We start from the raw sequence: 13,045 nt of genomic DNA on the forward strand, positions 1-13,045 counted from the left end.
GGGGGCCAACACCTTCAACATATTGTCTAGCTATCACCATTGTTAACAGCTAACCCGAGAATGCAACTTTAAAAAAAAGGTTTTGTGATTTACACATGAAAGAAGTGAAACTATCACTGTATTCTAACAGATGAAAGGCTTAACATACAATCAATTCTTCAATGTATAATTTCAGTTACATCACACTGCAAATTTTTGCTATAAATTCTGTGTGTTAGAATTGAGCCCTACACTATCACCTGATGAAGGACCGTCGCTCTGAAAGCTAGTGTGCTTCCAATTAAACCTGTTGGACTATAACCTGGTGTTGTGTGATTTTTAACTTTGAACCTTAGTAATGGTGGCGTTCACTCAGGAAGCAGTAAGGCTAAAGAGAGAAAGCTCCCACAAAGGCCCGATGTTGTCATATGATTAGTGTCTACGTGCCAATCCTCCATAGCTACACAAATACACAACAGTCACTCATCTCAAAACCTCAATAAACTTATAGGCGATACGTGACAACGACGAAAGTCGTGATTTCCAGTAATGTAGCCGAACCTTCAGTAACGCCTGCCGCCCGCCGGATCACACGCGTAACTTCGTCGTGCCTGAGGCGTGGCCAAGCCCAGCCTCATTGTCATGTGACTAGGATGGGGCAGAACTCAGCCTCTCTGAACGATGTGACGACGATAGGGCTGAACCCAGACTCGAAGAGTCACGTGAATAGGAGGAAGGGCGAGCACGGCCTCGCCGAATCATGTGACTAGGAGGAGAGGCTCATCCGGCATCGGCGCGTGATGTGACTAGGAGGTGGGGCTAACCCGGCCCCCCTGAGTCACGTGACCAGGAGGTGGGGCTAACCTGCCCCCGCTGAGTCTTGTGATCTCGGAGGTGGGGTTTACCCGGCTTCACTGAGTCATGTGACGGGGGCCACAGGGTACCCGTTGCAGGAGCAGGCCTCGTTAGTATTGTCCGGTGGGAGTCTCTGTTAACGGGTGGAAATGATGGCCCGTGTAGTGCCGTTTGGGTCTCTCCGAGCGGTGAAGTGGTTGCTCCTTGCCGTTTGTTGTGTGTGGAGCGGTGCGCAGGCTGACGATGTTCGTGTTTACCCGGAGCTATGCGGGTGAGTCTGGCCCTGTCACCCCACTGCCCAAGCGGCTCAGCAGCTCCAACCTGCTCTGGAGCTGCTGGTCATTCAATCGCCGCTGCCTTCCGCTCGCTTTAACCGGGCATCGGGCCTGCTGCCAAGTGTCTGCGTGGAGCCCGGCCGGTACCAAACCAGGAACTGCCCCTGGCGCTGGCTGATTAGGAAAAAACAAACTCCGGGAGAGAGCGAGGCGTGTTCGGCTGCTGCTTGGTCATCTTGAGGCGGGATGGGCTGAAAACTCTGTCGTTGAAATCAGTTTTAGTCAATAAATGGTTTCAGTGGTCAATTTCTCTGCTCTGGCGGGCCTCGTCGTACCTCAGTGAGGGCTATTGTTGGCCTTATCTTTGGGTCAGATGGTTGTGGGTTCAAAATATCGGTGACAGTTCCAGTGATTTGGCTAAGGTGCTGCCCCTACCCCTTCTCATGAGTGATCCTGTGAGTTGCTTTGAAGAGGATCAGGCGTGTCATGTGACTTGTCCACTATTTACCACTCACCTTATCGCTAAAATGGATGAGCTGGTCGTTGTCACCTTGTTTATTAGGCCTCGTGAATTGTCTGTACGTGAATTTGTTTGCTATGTTTGACAGTATAATGCTAACCAAATGCAAAAGCATTTTGTCTGCGAAATGCTGTGCGATGCTTTGCAATCGAGATGCAATTATAATATAACTTTCTGACTAAATGCAATTTAGGTGATTTAAGCTGTGTGCTTCAAGTCAATTATAGAGTCCGTACTGTGTGGATGCAGGCCAGTTGACCTGTAGAATTCACTCTGACCGTCAAAATGGCTAATCTGCCCAATTTGCACATTCCTGGGCATGATGGGCAATTGAGCATACCAATCCTGCACATCTTTGGACTGTGAGGAAACTGGAGCACACAGATGTGTGCCCCCAAGTAAAACCACTCTGGTGGGCTAAATCTGAATAGTTCAATTTCTATAGATGTATAACTTCAATTTGACAGATGACTTCCACTTCATCCTCCTCCATTTTTCACTGCCTGTTTCTGCCAACAATTCCTGTGTTATGCAAAAATCTAAAACTAGAGCATAACTATTGAATGGTCATCTCTGAATACAGCAGGATCTTGATCATATTAGCCAATGTGCTGAGGAGTTGCAGATGGAGTTTAATTTAGATAAATGCTCTTCAAAAGGATTCTGGGTAATTAAGATGGAGGATGGGAAAAATGGCTGAGGCTGCTCCTTTTTATTGAGAGACTTTAGGTGTTGGATGCGATTTCTTCAAATTCCTGGAGCAGCAATTACTGTTTTGTATGCTGTTGTATTGTTTTGGAACTTTGGAAAAGTGGTGGGACCCAGGGAGACAGTGAGGAAAGAGCCTGGTGCAGTTGAAAAGAGAAGAGTCAAACAAGGACAAAGCAGAAAAGAAGGTAGGATTGATAAATTATTTAAATGCAAGAAGCCAACAAGGAAGCCAACTGGGATATCATAGCAATACAGAAACATAGCTCAGGGATGGACAGGATTGGCAGCTTAATGTTCCAGGATACAAATGCTACAGGAAGGACAGAAAAGGAGGCAAGAGAGGAGGGAGAGTGGTGTTTTTGATAAGGGATAGCCTTACAGCTGTAATGAGGGAGGATATTCCTGAAAAGACATCCAGGGAAGTTATTTGGGTTGAATGGAGAAATGAGAGATGATCACCTTATTGGGATTGTATTTTAGACCCCCTAGAAATCAGAGGGAAATTGAGAAACAGATTTATAAGGAGATCTATTATCTGTAAGAATAATAGGATGGTTATGGTAGTGGATTTTAACTTTCCAAACGTTGACTGGTACTGCCATAGTGTTAAGGGTTTAGATGGAGAGGAATTTAAGTGTACAAGAAAATTTTCTGATTCAGTATGTGGATGTACATACAAGAGAAGGTGCAAAACCTGACCTACTCTTGGGCAGGTGACTGAGGTCAGTGGGGAGCACTTTGGGGCCAGCGACCATAATTCTATTAGCTTTAAAACAGTGATGGAAAAGGTTAGACCAACCAAAAAGTTGAAGTTCTAAGTTGGAGGTAGGTGAATTTTGATGGTATTAGCCAAAACTTTCAAAAGCTGTTTGGGGGCAGATGTTCGCAGGTAAAGGGATGGCTGGAAAATGGGAAGCCTTCAGAAATGAGATAATGAGAATCCAGAGAAAGTATATTCGTGTTAGGGTGAAAGGAAACGCTGTTAGGTGCAGGGAATGCTGGATGATTAAAGAAATTGAAGGTTTGGTTAAGAAAAAGGAAGCATATGTCAGGTATAGACAGGATAGATCAAGTGAATCCTTAGAGTATAATGGCAGTAGGAGTATACTTCAGAGGGAAATCAGGAGCACAAAAAGGAGACATGAGATAGCTTTGGCAAATAGGGTTAAGGAGAATCCAAAGGGTTTTTACAAATACATTAAGGACAAAAGGGTAACTAGGGAGAGAATAGGGCTCCTCAAAGATCAGCAAGGCAGCCTTTGTGTGGAGCTGCAGGAGATGGGGGAGATAATAAATGAATATTTTGCATCAGTGTTTATTGTAGAATAGGGCTTGGAAGATGCGAAATGTAGGGAGATAGATGGTGACATCTTGCAAACTGTCTATATTACAGAGGAGAAAGTGCTGGATGTCTTGAAACGCATAAAAATGGATAAATCCCCAGGATCTGATCAGATGTACCCTAGAACTCTGGGAAACTAAGGAAATGATTGCTGGGCCTCTTACTGAGATATTTGTGCCATCGATAGTCACAGGTGAGGTGCTGGAAGACTGGAGGTTGGCTAATGTGGTGCCACTGTTTAAGAAGGGTGGTGAGGACAAGCCAGGGAGCTATAGACTGGTGAGCCTAATGTCAGTGGTGGGCAAGTTGTTGGAGGGAATCCTCCGACAGGACGTACATGTATTTGGAAAGGCAAGGACTGATTCGGGATAGTCAACATGGCTTTGTGCATGGGAAAACTTGATTGTTTTTTGAAGAAGTAACAAAGAGGATTGAGGGCACAGCGGTGGACGTGGTCTATATGGACTTCAGTAAGGCGTTCAAAGTGGTTCCCCATGGGAGACTGGCTAGCAAGGTTAGATCTCATGGGATGGAGGGAGAACTAGCCATTTGGCTATAGAACTGGCTCAAAGGTAGGGTGGTGGAGGGTTGTTTTTCAGAATGGAGAATTGTGACCAGTGGAGTGCTACAAGGATCGGTGCTGGATCCACTACTTTGTTATTTATATCAACGATTTGGATGTGCGCATGAGGTATGGTTAGTAAGTTTGCAGATGACACCAAAATTGGGGGTGTAATGGACAGCAAAGAAGGTTACCTCGTTACAACAGATCTTGATCAGATGGGCCAATGGGCTGAGAAGTGGCAGATGGAGTTTAATTTAGATATATGCGCGCTGTTGCATTTTGGGAAAGAAAATCTTAAGGCTTATACACTTAACGGTAAGGTCCTAGGGAGTGTTGCTAAACAGACACCTTGGAGTGCAGGTTTATAGGTCCTTGAAAGTGGAGTTGCAGGTAGATACGATAGTGAAGAAGGCATTTGTTATGCTTTCCTTTATTGGTCAGAGTATTGAGTACAGGGATTGGGAGGTCTTGTTGCGGCTGTACAGGATATTGGTTAGGCCATTTATGGAATATTCATGCAATTCTGGTATCCTTCCTGTTGGAAGGATGTTGTGAAACTTGAAAGGGTTCAGAAAACACAAAAAAGGATTTTGCCAGGGTTGGAGGGAGAGATTGAACAGGCTAGGGCTGTTTCTCCTGGAGAGTCGGAGACTGAGGGGTGACCTTATTGAGGTTTATAAAATCGTGAGTGGCATGGATGGGATAAATAGTCTCTTCCCTGGGGTGGGGGAGTCCAGAACTAAAGGGCATAGGTTTAGGGTGAGGGGGGGAAAGATTTAAAAGACACCAAAGGGCAACCTTTTTCATGCAGAGTGTAGTACGTGTATGGAATGAGATGCTAGATGAAGTGGATGGCATCATTTAAAAGGCATCTGGATGGGTATATGAACGAGAAGGTTTTGGAAGGATATGGGCCAGGTGCTAGGTGGGACTACGTTGGGTTGGGATATCTGGTCGGCATGGACAAGTTGGACCGAATGGTCTTTAGATGCTGTACATCTTTGGCGCTCTCTCTGAGGTGGGTTCAAACTAATTCAGCAGGGTGGATGGAAACCCAAATTGTACTTCGAATGTACAGAGCTTGAGTCGTGAGGTCGTGAATAAGGTTTCAAGTTTGCAAGGGGGCACCGGCAAGGAAGAGTTTGGTTTGAAGTGTGTCTACTTCAATGTTAGGAGCATCCGGGATAAGATGCGTGAACTTGCAGCATGGGTTGGTACCTGGAATTTCGATGTTGTAGCCATTTCGGAGGTATTGGTAGAGCGGGAACAGGATTGGTTGTTGCAGGTTCTGGGATTTAGATGTTTCGGGAAGAACAGAAGATTGTAAAAAGTAGGCGGGGGGACAGTTGGCATCGTTAGTCAAGGTCAGTATTACAGTTGCAGAAAGGATGTTTGAGGACTCATCTACTGTGGTAGTATGGGCTGAGGTTAGAAATGGGAAAGGAGAGATCACACTGGGAATTTTCTATAGGCCTACGAATAGTTGCACAGATGGAGCAAGTGTGATGGCAGTTATAGGGGACTTAACTTTCCAAATATTGACTGGAAATACTATAGTTTGTGTTCTTTAGATGGGGCAGTTTTTGTCCAATGTGTGCAGGATGGTTTCCTGTCACAGTATGTAGTCAGGCCAGCAAGGGGCGAGGCCATATTATATTTGGTACAGGGTAATGAGCCCAGCCAGATGTTAAATTTTGAGTCTTAGATTAGATTACTTAGTGTGGAAACAGGCCCTTCGGCCCAACAAGTCCACACCGACCCGCCGAAGCGTAATCCACCCATTCCCCTACATTTACCCCTTTACCTAACACTACAGGCAATTTAGCATGGCCAATTCACCTGACCTGAACATCTTTGGAGTGTGGGTGGAAACCGGAGCACCCGGAGGAAACCCACGCAGACACGGGGAGAATGTGCAAACTCCACACAGTCAGTCGTCTGAGGCGGGAATTGAACCCGGGTCTCTGGCGCTGTGAGGCAGCAGTGCTAACTACTGTGCCAATGTGCCGCCCTTGGTGATAGTGACCACAATTCAGTTATGTTTACTTTAGTGATGGAAAGAGATAGGTATACACTGCAAGGCAAGAGTTATGGCTGGTAGAAAGGCAATTACGATGCAATTAGGCAAGATTTAGGATATGCAGAGCTGGAAATGTGTTGCTGGAAAAGCGCAGCAGGTCAGGCAGCATCCAGGGAACAGGAGAATCGACGTTTCGGGCATAAGCCCTTCTTCAGGCCTGAAGAAGGGCTTATGCCCGAAACGTCGATTCTCCTGTTCCCTGGATGCTGCCTGACCTGCGCTTTTCCAGCAACACATTTCCAGCTCTGATCTCCAGCATCTGTAGACCTCACTTTCTCCTTTAGGATATGCAGCAAGGGGGTGGAAACTGCAGGGGATGGGCACAATTGAAATGTGGAGCTTATTCAAGGAAGAGAGCCTTTCATCCTTGGTGATGGCTAGCACAAGGGGGCATAGCTTCAAATTGAGTCATCTTGGACAGATGTCAGAGGTAGTTTCTTTGCTCAGTACTAAGAGGGTGGGGTGCACTGTCTGCAATAATAGTAGATTCGCCAACCTGAAAAGCATTTAAATAGTCATTAGATAAACATACGGATGAAAATGGAATAGTGTAACTGAAAGGGTTTCAGACTGGCTACACAGATCGGCGCAACATCAAGGGCCGAAGGTCCTGTACTGTGCTGTTATATTCTATGTTTAAGGTAAGAGGGCAAAGATACACAAGGGATGTAAGGGGCAACGTTTTCATGCAGAAGATGGTGAGTGTATTGAATGAACTGCTGGAAAAAGTTAGAGGCTGATATAATTGCAATATTTAGAAGGCATCTGGATGGGAATATGAATGGGAAGGTTTAGAGGGATTGGGCCAAATGTTGGGAAATAGGACTAGATCAATTTGGGATATTTGGTCGGCATGGATGAGGTGGACCGAAGAGTCTGTTTCTGTGCTCTATATCTCTGACTGACTCTATAACTATTGTAAATAATGCTATCCATTCCTGCGTTTAGAAAATTTGACTGAAAAGTGATACTGGAAAAGCACAGCCGGTCAGGCAGCATCTCATGCTCAAAACGTTGACTGTCCTAATCCTCGGGCTGTGCTTCTCCAGCGTCACACTTTTTCATTCTGATCTCCAGCATCTGCCTTCTTCACTTTCTCCTATAGAATATTTGGTCAATGTTCAGACCCTGGATAAGTGATAGATTACATTCATGCCATATAAGTGCCAGGCAGCAACATGAAATTGTAATTGTGAACCCTTGATAAATTGAGGTATTGTCACTGCTAATGGCCTACCATCAACATCCTATAGGCTGCAACTAACCAGAAATTTATCTGGAGTAACCATATATCACCGTGGCTAGGCGAATAGGCCAGAAGATGGGATCTCATCAACTGACTCTTCAAAAACAGTTCAGTGTCAAAAAAGCACAGGTCAGGTGTGCAATGGAATACTGCTCACTTAACTGAATAAGAGTAACTTGAGTAATAGAGGCATCCAAGACAGCCTGCTTGGTTGGCATTCCATTCGCTATCTTAATTCTTTCCCTTCACTGGAAAGCCATGGCAGTGCGTACAAGATGAATTAAAACAACTTTCAGGTTCCATTATCCTTAGTGCACTCACTTCATAGTATTGCCAACATTTTCTGTTTTTAGTTTAGATATTCCTAACACTATGGTGTTTTCCTTCCTCTAAGTATTGCTAAATGTTCTGTGATTGAGTTTTTGGATTGGAAAACCGAACAATCGGGTCTTTGAAAGTACAATTTAAAAAAAATTCTAGACACATTTCTAGTGTTGAATGATGTGGATTCATTTTCGTTGAGAATAAAGTGGTGCTCATAATGCATTTTACTTTATCTCAAATTTAAAGTTGAAATACAAACCAATCATAACTTGGGTTAAGTAAATTATTCACCATTGTTCACACTACAGGCTGATATTGATAAGGGAGTTACAAGGTTCATGCCAATATTTAAATTCCACCTGAGTTTTGCTATTTTGCCCCCTTTTTTTTTTTTGCAAAATGACACAACCCAATAGCTTATGCAGTAATGATTTGGAATATTTTAGAATAATGCTTTGGATCCAAAAGTGAGCACATTGTTCCTGTTACAATTATTTGCACTTGCATAGAGTGCTAAACATGCTCAAACCTCCAGGAGTTTTATTGAATAAGATTTGTCATTACAAAGAGGTTTTAAGGGACATCATAAGAGGTCAGTGAATTCAAAATTGTCGTATTCCGGAGCCTGGGACATAGGCAGCTGAAGACATTGTTAATGGTGAATTAACACCAGGTTGTAGTCCATTGGGTTTACTTAAAATCACAAGCTTTTGGAGCACTGCTCTTTTCTCAGGTGAGGAGAGAGAAGCACAATTACAGGATTTATAGGCAGAGCATTCAAAAGATTATGCAAAATGGTGTGAGTGGGATGTCTATTAAGTCTCTGCAGGCTCGATGGTGAGAGTAATGTGTCAATAGGTGAATAACAAGTCAAGGGATGACCTAAATCCAATTAAATGAGGCACAGACCATTAAAATATATATTGCTGGAGACAAACCAAATAACTCTAATAACGTGATAGGTATGAAGAGTCACATGCTGAGCGTCTAACCAAAGTAATAAGTAATCAAAAACTGTACAAATTAAGGTAGACAGCATCCAGGGAACAGGAGATTCGACGTTTCGGGCACAGGCCCTTCTTCAGGAATGTGAAGAGTCACATGCTGAGCGTCTAACCAAAGTAATAAGTAATCAAAAACTGTACAAATTAAGGTAGAGAGATCATAACTTATCAAGATGATGGTGTTAAAACAGGACAGGAAGGAATATTTTACAGAAGTGTGGTGGGGTCATTTAGCATGACATGAACCAACCTCAGTTGAGGCCATCTTCGTGGGTACTGAACTTGACTATCCATTTCTGTTCGATGATTCTGCGCTGTGTATCTCAAAGGTCGCTTGGAGGGTGCTTACCTGAAGATTGGAAGCTGAATGTTCTTGACCACGGAAGTGTTCCCCAACTGGGAAGGAACATTCCTGTCTGGTGATTGTTGCGCAGTGTCTATTTATGCATTGTAGTGTCTGCATTGTCTCGTCAATGGTGAATTGGTTTAATAAAGAGGCCAGAATTAGTTGCAGTCAGAGGGTTGTAAGTTGGGAAGAAATTGTGAAAAGTATTCACAAATTAGGATGAAAATTTCTCAACAAAAACCAAAAGAACTGGATGCTGTAAATCAGAGCTAAAAATATAAACTGCTGGAAATGCTCAGCAGGTCTGACAGCATCTGTGGAGAGAATCAGTTAACATTTCTGGTCAAGTGTCTCTTTCAGAACCGATGGTAGCTAGGATGGTTCGTTTATAAGCTAGGATCAAGGAGGAAATAAGGAGTCCACTATAGATGGGGATGGAGCCCAAAAAAGAGCAGTTGGACAGATAGAGGAGTAGATAATCTGGCAAGGAGGGTGAATCTCTGTTAATAGGGACTATGGCTAACAGTGGGTAGTGTGTAATAGCAAACTGTGATAAGGCTTACCTGTGGGGAGCGGAGGGTAAGGACATGGGACAACTCAGGCCCCAAAAGTTAATGAACTTCATATTGAGTCTGGAAGGCTGCAGGGTCTCCAGGCAGAAAATGAGGTGCTGCTCTTCCAGCATATGAGCTTCGCTGGAGCAATGCAACAAGCCTGAGACCGATGTTGGCCAGAGTACATGGTTTGTTAAAGTGGCAGGCAACAGGCAGCTCAGGATCATTTTGTTTTTTGAGCGGCGCACACTTGCACTTTATGCCAGTTTCAGAATTTCCAGTTTGCGGGCTGCAGCTGTTTTCTTTTTTAAACTACGGACATGCAATCCCTTTACATGTCCTTCACCCACAAGGATGGTCTCAGGACTCTCTGCTTCCTGAACTGTCTCCATCCACCACCAGTCTCCTCCATCTGCATGAGCTTATCCTCCCCTTGAGCAACTTTTAACTCATTTTCCTTCAGGTCAGAGGAGTGACCATGGGTATGCAGGTGAACATGTCTTTGGGGTACGTGGAACATTCCTTAGTACAGTCTAATTTCAGCCCACATCCACAACTCTTTCTCCGGTATATCGATAATACCATCGGTGTTGTCTCCCTCTCATCCAGAATTGGAAAAGTTTTATCGATTTTTGCTTCCAATTTTCACCATACTCTTATCTTCACCTGATCTATCTCTGACTCCGCCCTTCGCTTGACATCTGTTTCCAATTCGGGGGATAGACTGGCTACCAATATATGCTATAAACCCACAGACTCCTACAGTTAGCTGAACTGTACATTTTCTCACCCTGCTTCCAGTAAAAACTCTTTCATTTCCCCAGTTCTTCCGTCACCATAGCATTTGTTCCGATGACAATTTTGACAGGAAGCCTCCAAAATGTCAACCTTCCTCAGCGAGGGATCCCCAGCATCTTTGTCGACAAGGCTCTCGACTGGGTCCGACCTATTTGCACTTCCACCTGCACCCTCTCCCTTCCTTCCCGCAACAGTGATAGGGGCTCCGTTGTCCTTGCCTACCATCCCACCAGCATCCTCATCCGGAGAATATTAACCACCTCCAACAAGATGCCACCACCATAGGCCACATTTCACTCCCCTTCCTTGTCAGTTTTCCACAGGGACCATTCCCTCTGACGCAGCCTGCTCCATTCTGTCACTCCCAACAATAACAATAATCTCCACACCCCCATAGATTCACGGCACCTATCGCTACTGCAGAAGGTGCAACACCTGTCCACTTCCTTCCTTCACCCACCCCCCCCCCCCCCCCCTGCAGGATCTGTGTTAGGTCCATTGCTTTTTATCATTTATATAAAATGATTTGGATGTGAATGTGGAAGGTATGGTTAGTAAGTTTCCAGATGACGACAAAATTGGTGTTGTGCACTGAAGCAGGTTATCTCTAATTACATCAGGACCTTGATCAGATGGGTCAATGGACTGAGGAGTGTCAGATTAGATTACTTAGTGTGGAAACAGACCCTTTGGCCCAACAAGTCCACACCGACCCGCTGAAGCACAACCCACCCAGACCCATTCCCCTAAATTCACCCATGCCCTTAACACTATGGGCAATTTAGCATGGCCAATTCACCTAACGTGCACATTTTTGGACTGTAGGAGGAAACCGGAGCACCCGGAGGAAACCCACGCAAACATGGGGCAAATGTGCAAACTCCACACAGTCAGTCGCCTGAGGTGGGAATTGAACCCAGGTCTCTGGCGCTGTGAGGCAGTAGTGCTAACCTCTGTGCCACCGTACTGCCCCTATGGGCCAATGGACTGAGTGGCAGATGGATTTTAATCTAGGTAAATCTGAGGTACATCTTTTTAATAGTAAGGTCCTGAGGAGTATTGTTGAACAAAGAGACCTTTGAGTGCTGTTACATAGTTCCTTGAAAGTGAAGTCACTGGTAGACAGGGTAGTGAAGGTGGCAGTTGATATGCTTGTCTTTATTGGTCAGAGTGTAGGAGTTGGGAGGTCATGTTGCTGCTGTAGATGACATTGATTAAGCCACTTTTGGAATACTATGTTCAACTCTGATCTCTCAGTTGCAAGAAGGATATTAAACTTGAAAGGGTTCAGAAAAGATTTACAAGCATGTTGCTGGGGTTGGAAGGTTTGAGCTATTGGGAGAGACTGAAATAGGTGAGGGCTGTTTTCCCTGGAGTGTTGGAGGCTGAGGCATGACTTTGTCGAAGTTTATAAAATCATGAGGGGCATTGATAGGGTAAATTGATAAGCTCTTTTTCTTGGGGTGCGGGAGTCCTGAACTACAGGGCATAGGTTAAAGTGAGACGGGAAAGATTTGAGATCTAAGGGGAAGATGGTGCTTGTATGGAATGGTCTGCCAGAGAAAGTGAGGACTGCAGATGCTGGGTGTCAATGTCAAAAAGTATGGTGCTGGGGAGGCACAGCAGGTCAGGCAGCATTGAGGAACAGGAGAATTGATTTTCTGGCATAAGCCCTTCAGGGAGTTGTGGAACCAGGTACAATTATAATATTTAAAGGTATCTGGCGGGTATGTGAAAACAAAGGGTTTAAAGGGATATGGGTCAAATTCTGGCAATTGGGACTAGATTAATTTAGGATATCTGGTTGGCATAGATGAGTTGGTCCATCCAAAGGGTTTGTTTCCATGCTGTACATGGCTATGATTCTGAGACCAGTCAAGATAGTATGGAGAGTAGAGTCCAGAAGTAATAAACATGGTTGAGGGTTTCAGCAAGTAGATCATGCAAATTTTGTGCTTCACTCAATCTTTCACCCATTCTTCACCCTTTAACTCTGTCTGTGCCTGTCTCCCTCATAGGCAATGTGTTCATTCTGAATTTCCTATTTGATTTACTGATTATCTTGTATGAATGACCAGCAATGTTTGTTTCCCACAAGTGGAAGTACTTTGTGTCTATTCTCTGAAAGCTCTTCATGATTTTAAAGGTTACCCCTCATCCTTCTCTTGAGATAAACCTGTTCAAATTTGTGTTTCAAAAACTTTTTAAAAGGTTCCCTGCATGTTGCATCCCTGAGCTTCATGTTGGAGCTCCTGAATAATGTGGAATGCATTTCTAAAACAAGAAATTTCAGTTTGGACGAGAGGAAAGCCACTTGCACTTAATCCTCTTGCTAACTGTAGAAAATGCTCATCCTGAGTTGGCAGTTCAACTTTCATGTAAAACTGGTTATTGCAGTAAATTGTCAATTTCATTTAGTTCATGAACAGTGTCTGAATCCTGAGAC

At 44.3% G+C, this 13,045-nt stretch overlaps 1 protein-coding gene across 2 annotated transcripts in view; it reads left to right on the top strand.

Annotated features, from left to right (window-relative positions):
- Nucleotides 1–701: 701 nt before the first annotated feature.
- The window catches only part of igf2r (insulin-like growth factor 2 receptor), a 212,167-nt gene continuing 199,823 nt past the window's right edge, over nucleotides 702–13,045 (top strand). The window contains exon 1 of one of the 2 annotated variants that reach the window (XM_043696288.1): nucleotides 702–1,105. In XM_043696288.1, the coding sequence (XP_043552223.1) occupies nucleotides 984–1,105 (122 nt within the window). In that variant the 5' untranslated portion in view covers nucleotides 702–983. The remainder of the gene's footprint in view (nucleotides 1,106–13,045) is intronic. The other variant, XM_043696289.1, reaches the window with a different exon arrangement.

The sequence above is a fragment of the Chiloscyllium plagiosum genome, chromosome 9 (assembly GCF_004010195.1).
Source record: "Chiloscyllium plagiosum isolate BGI_BamShark_2017 chromosome 9, ASM401019v2, whole genome shotgun sequence".
In the NCBI taxonomy this organism is placed as follows: domain Eukaryota; kingdom Metazoa; phylum Chordata; class Chondrichthyes; order Orectolobiformes; family Hemiscylliidae; genus Chiloscyllium; species Chiloscyllium plagiosum.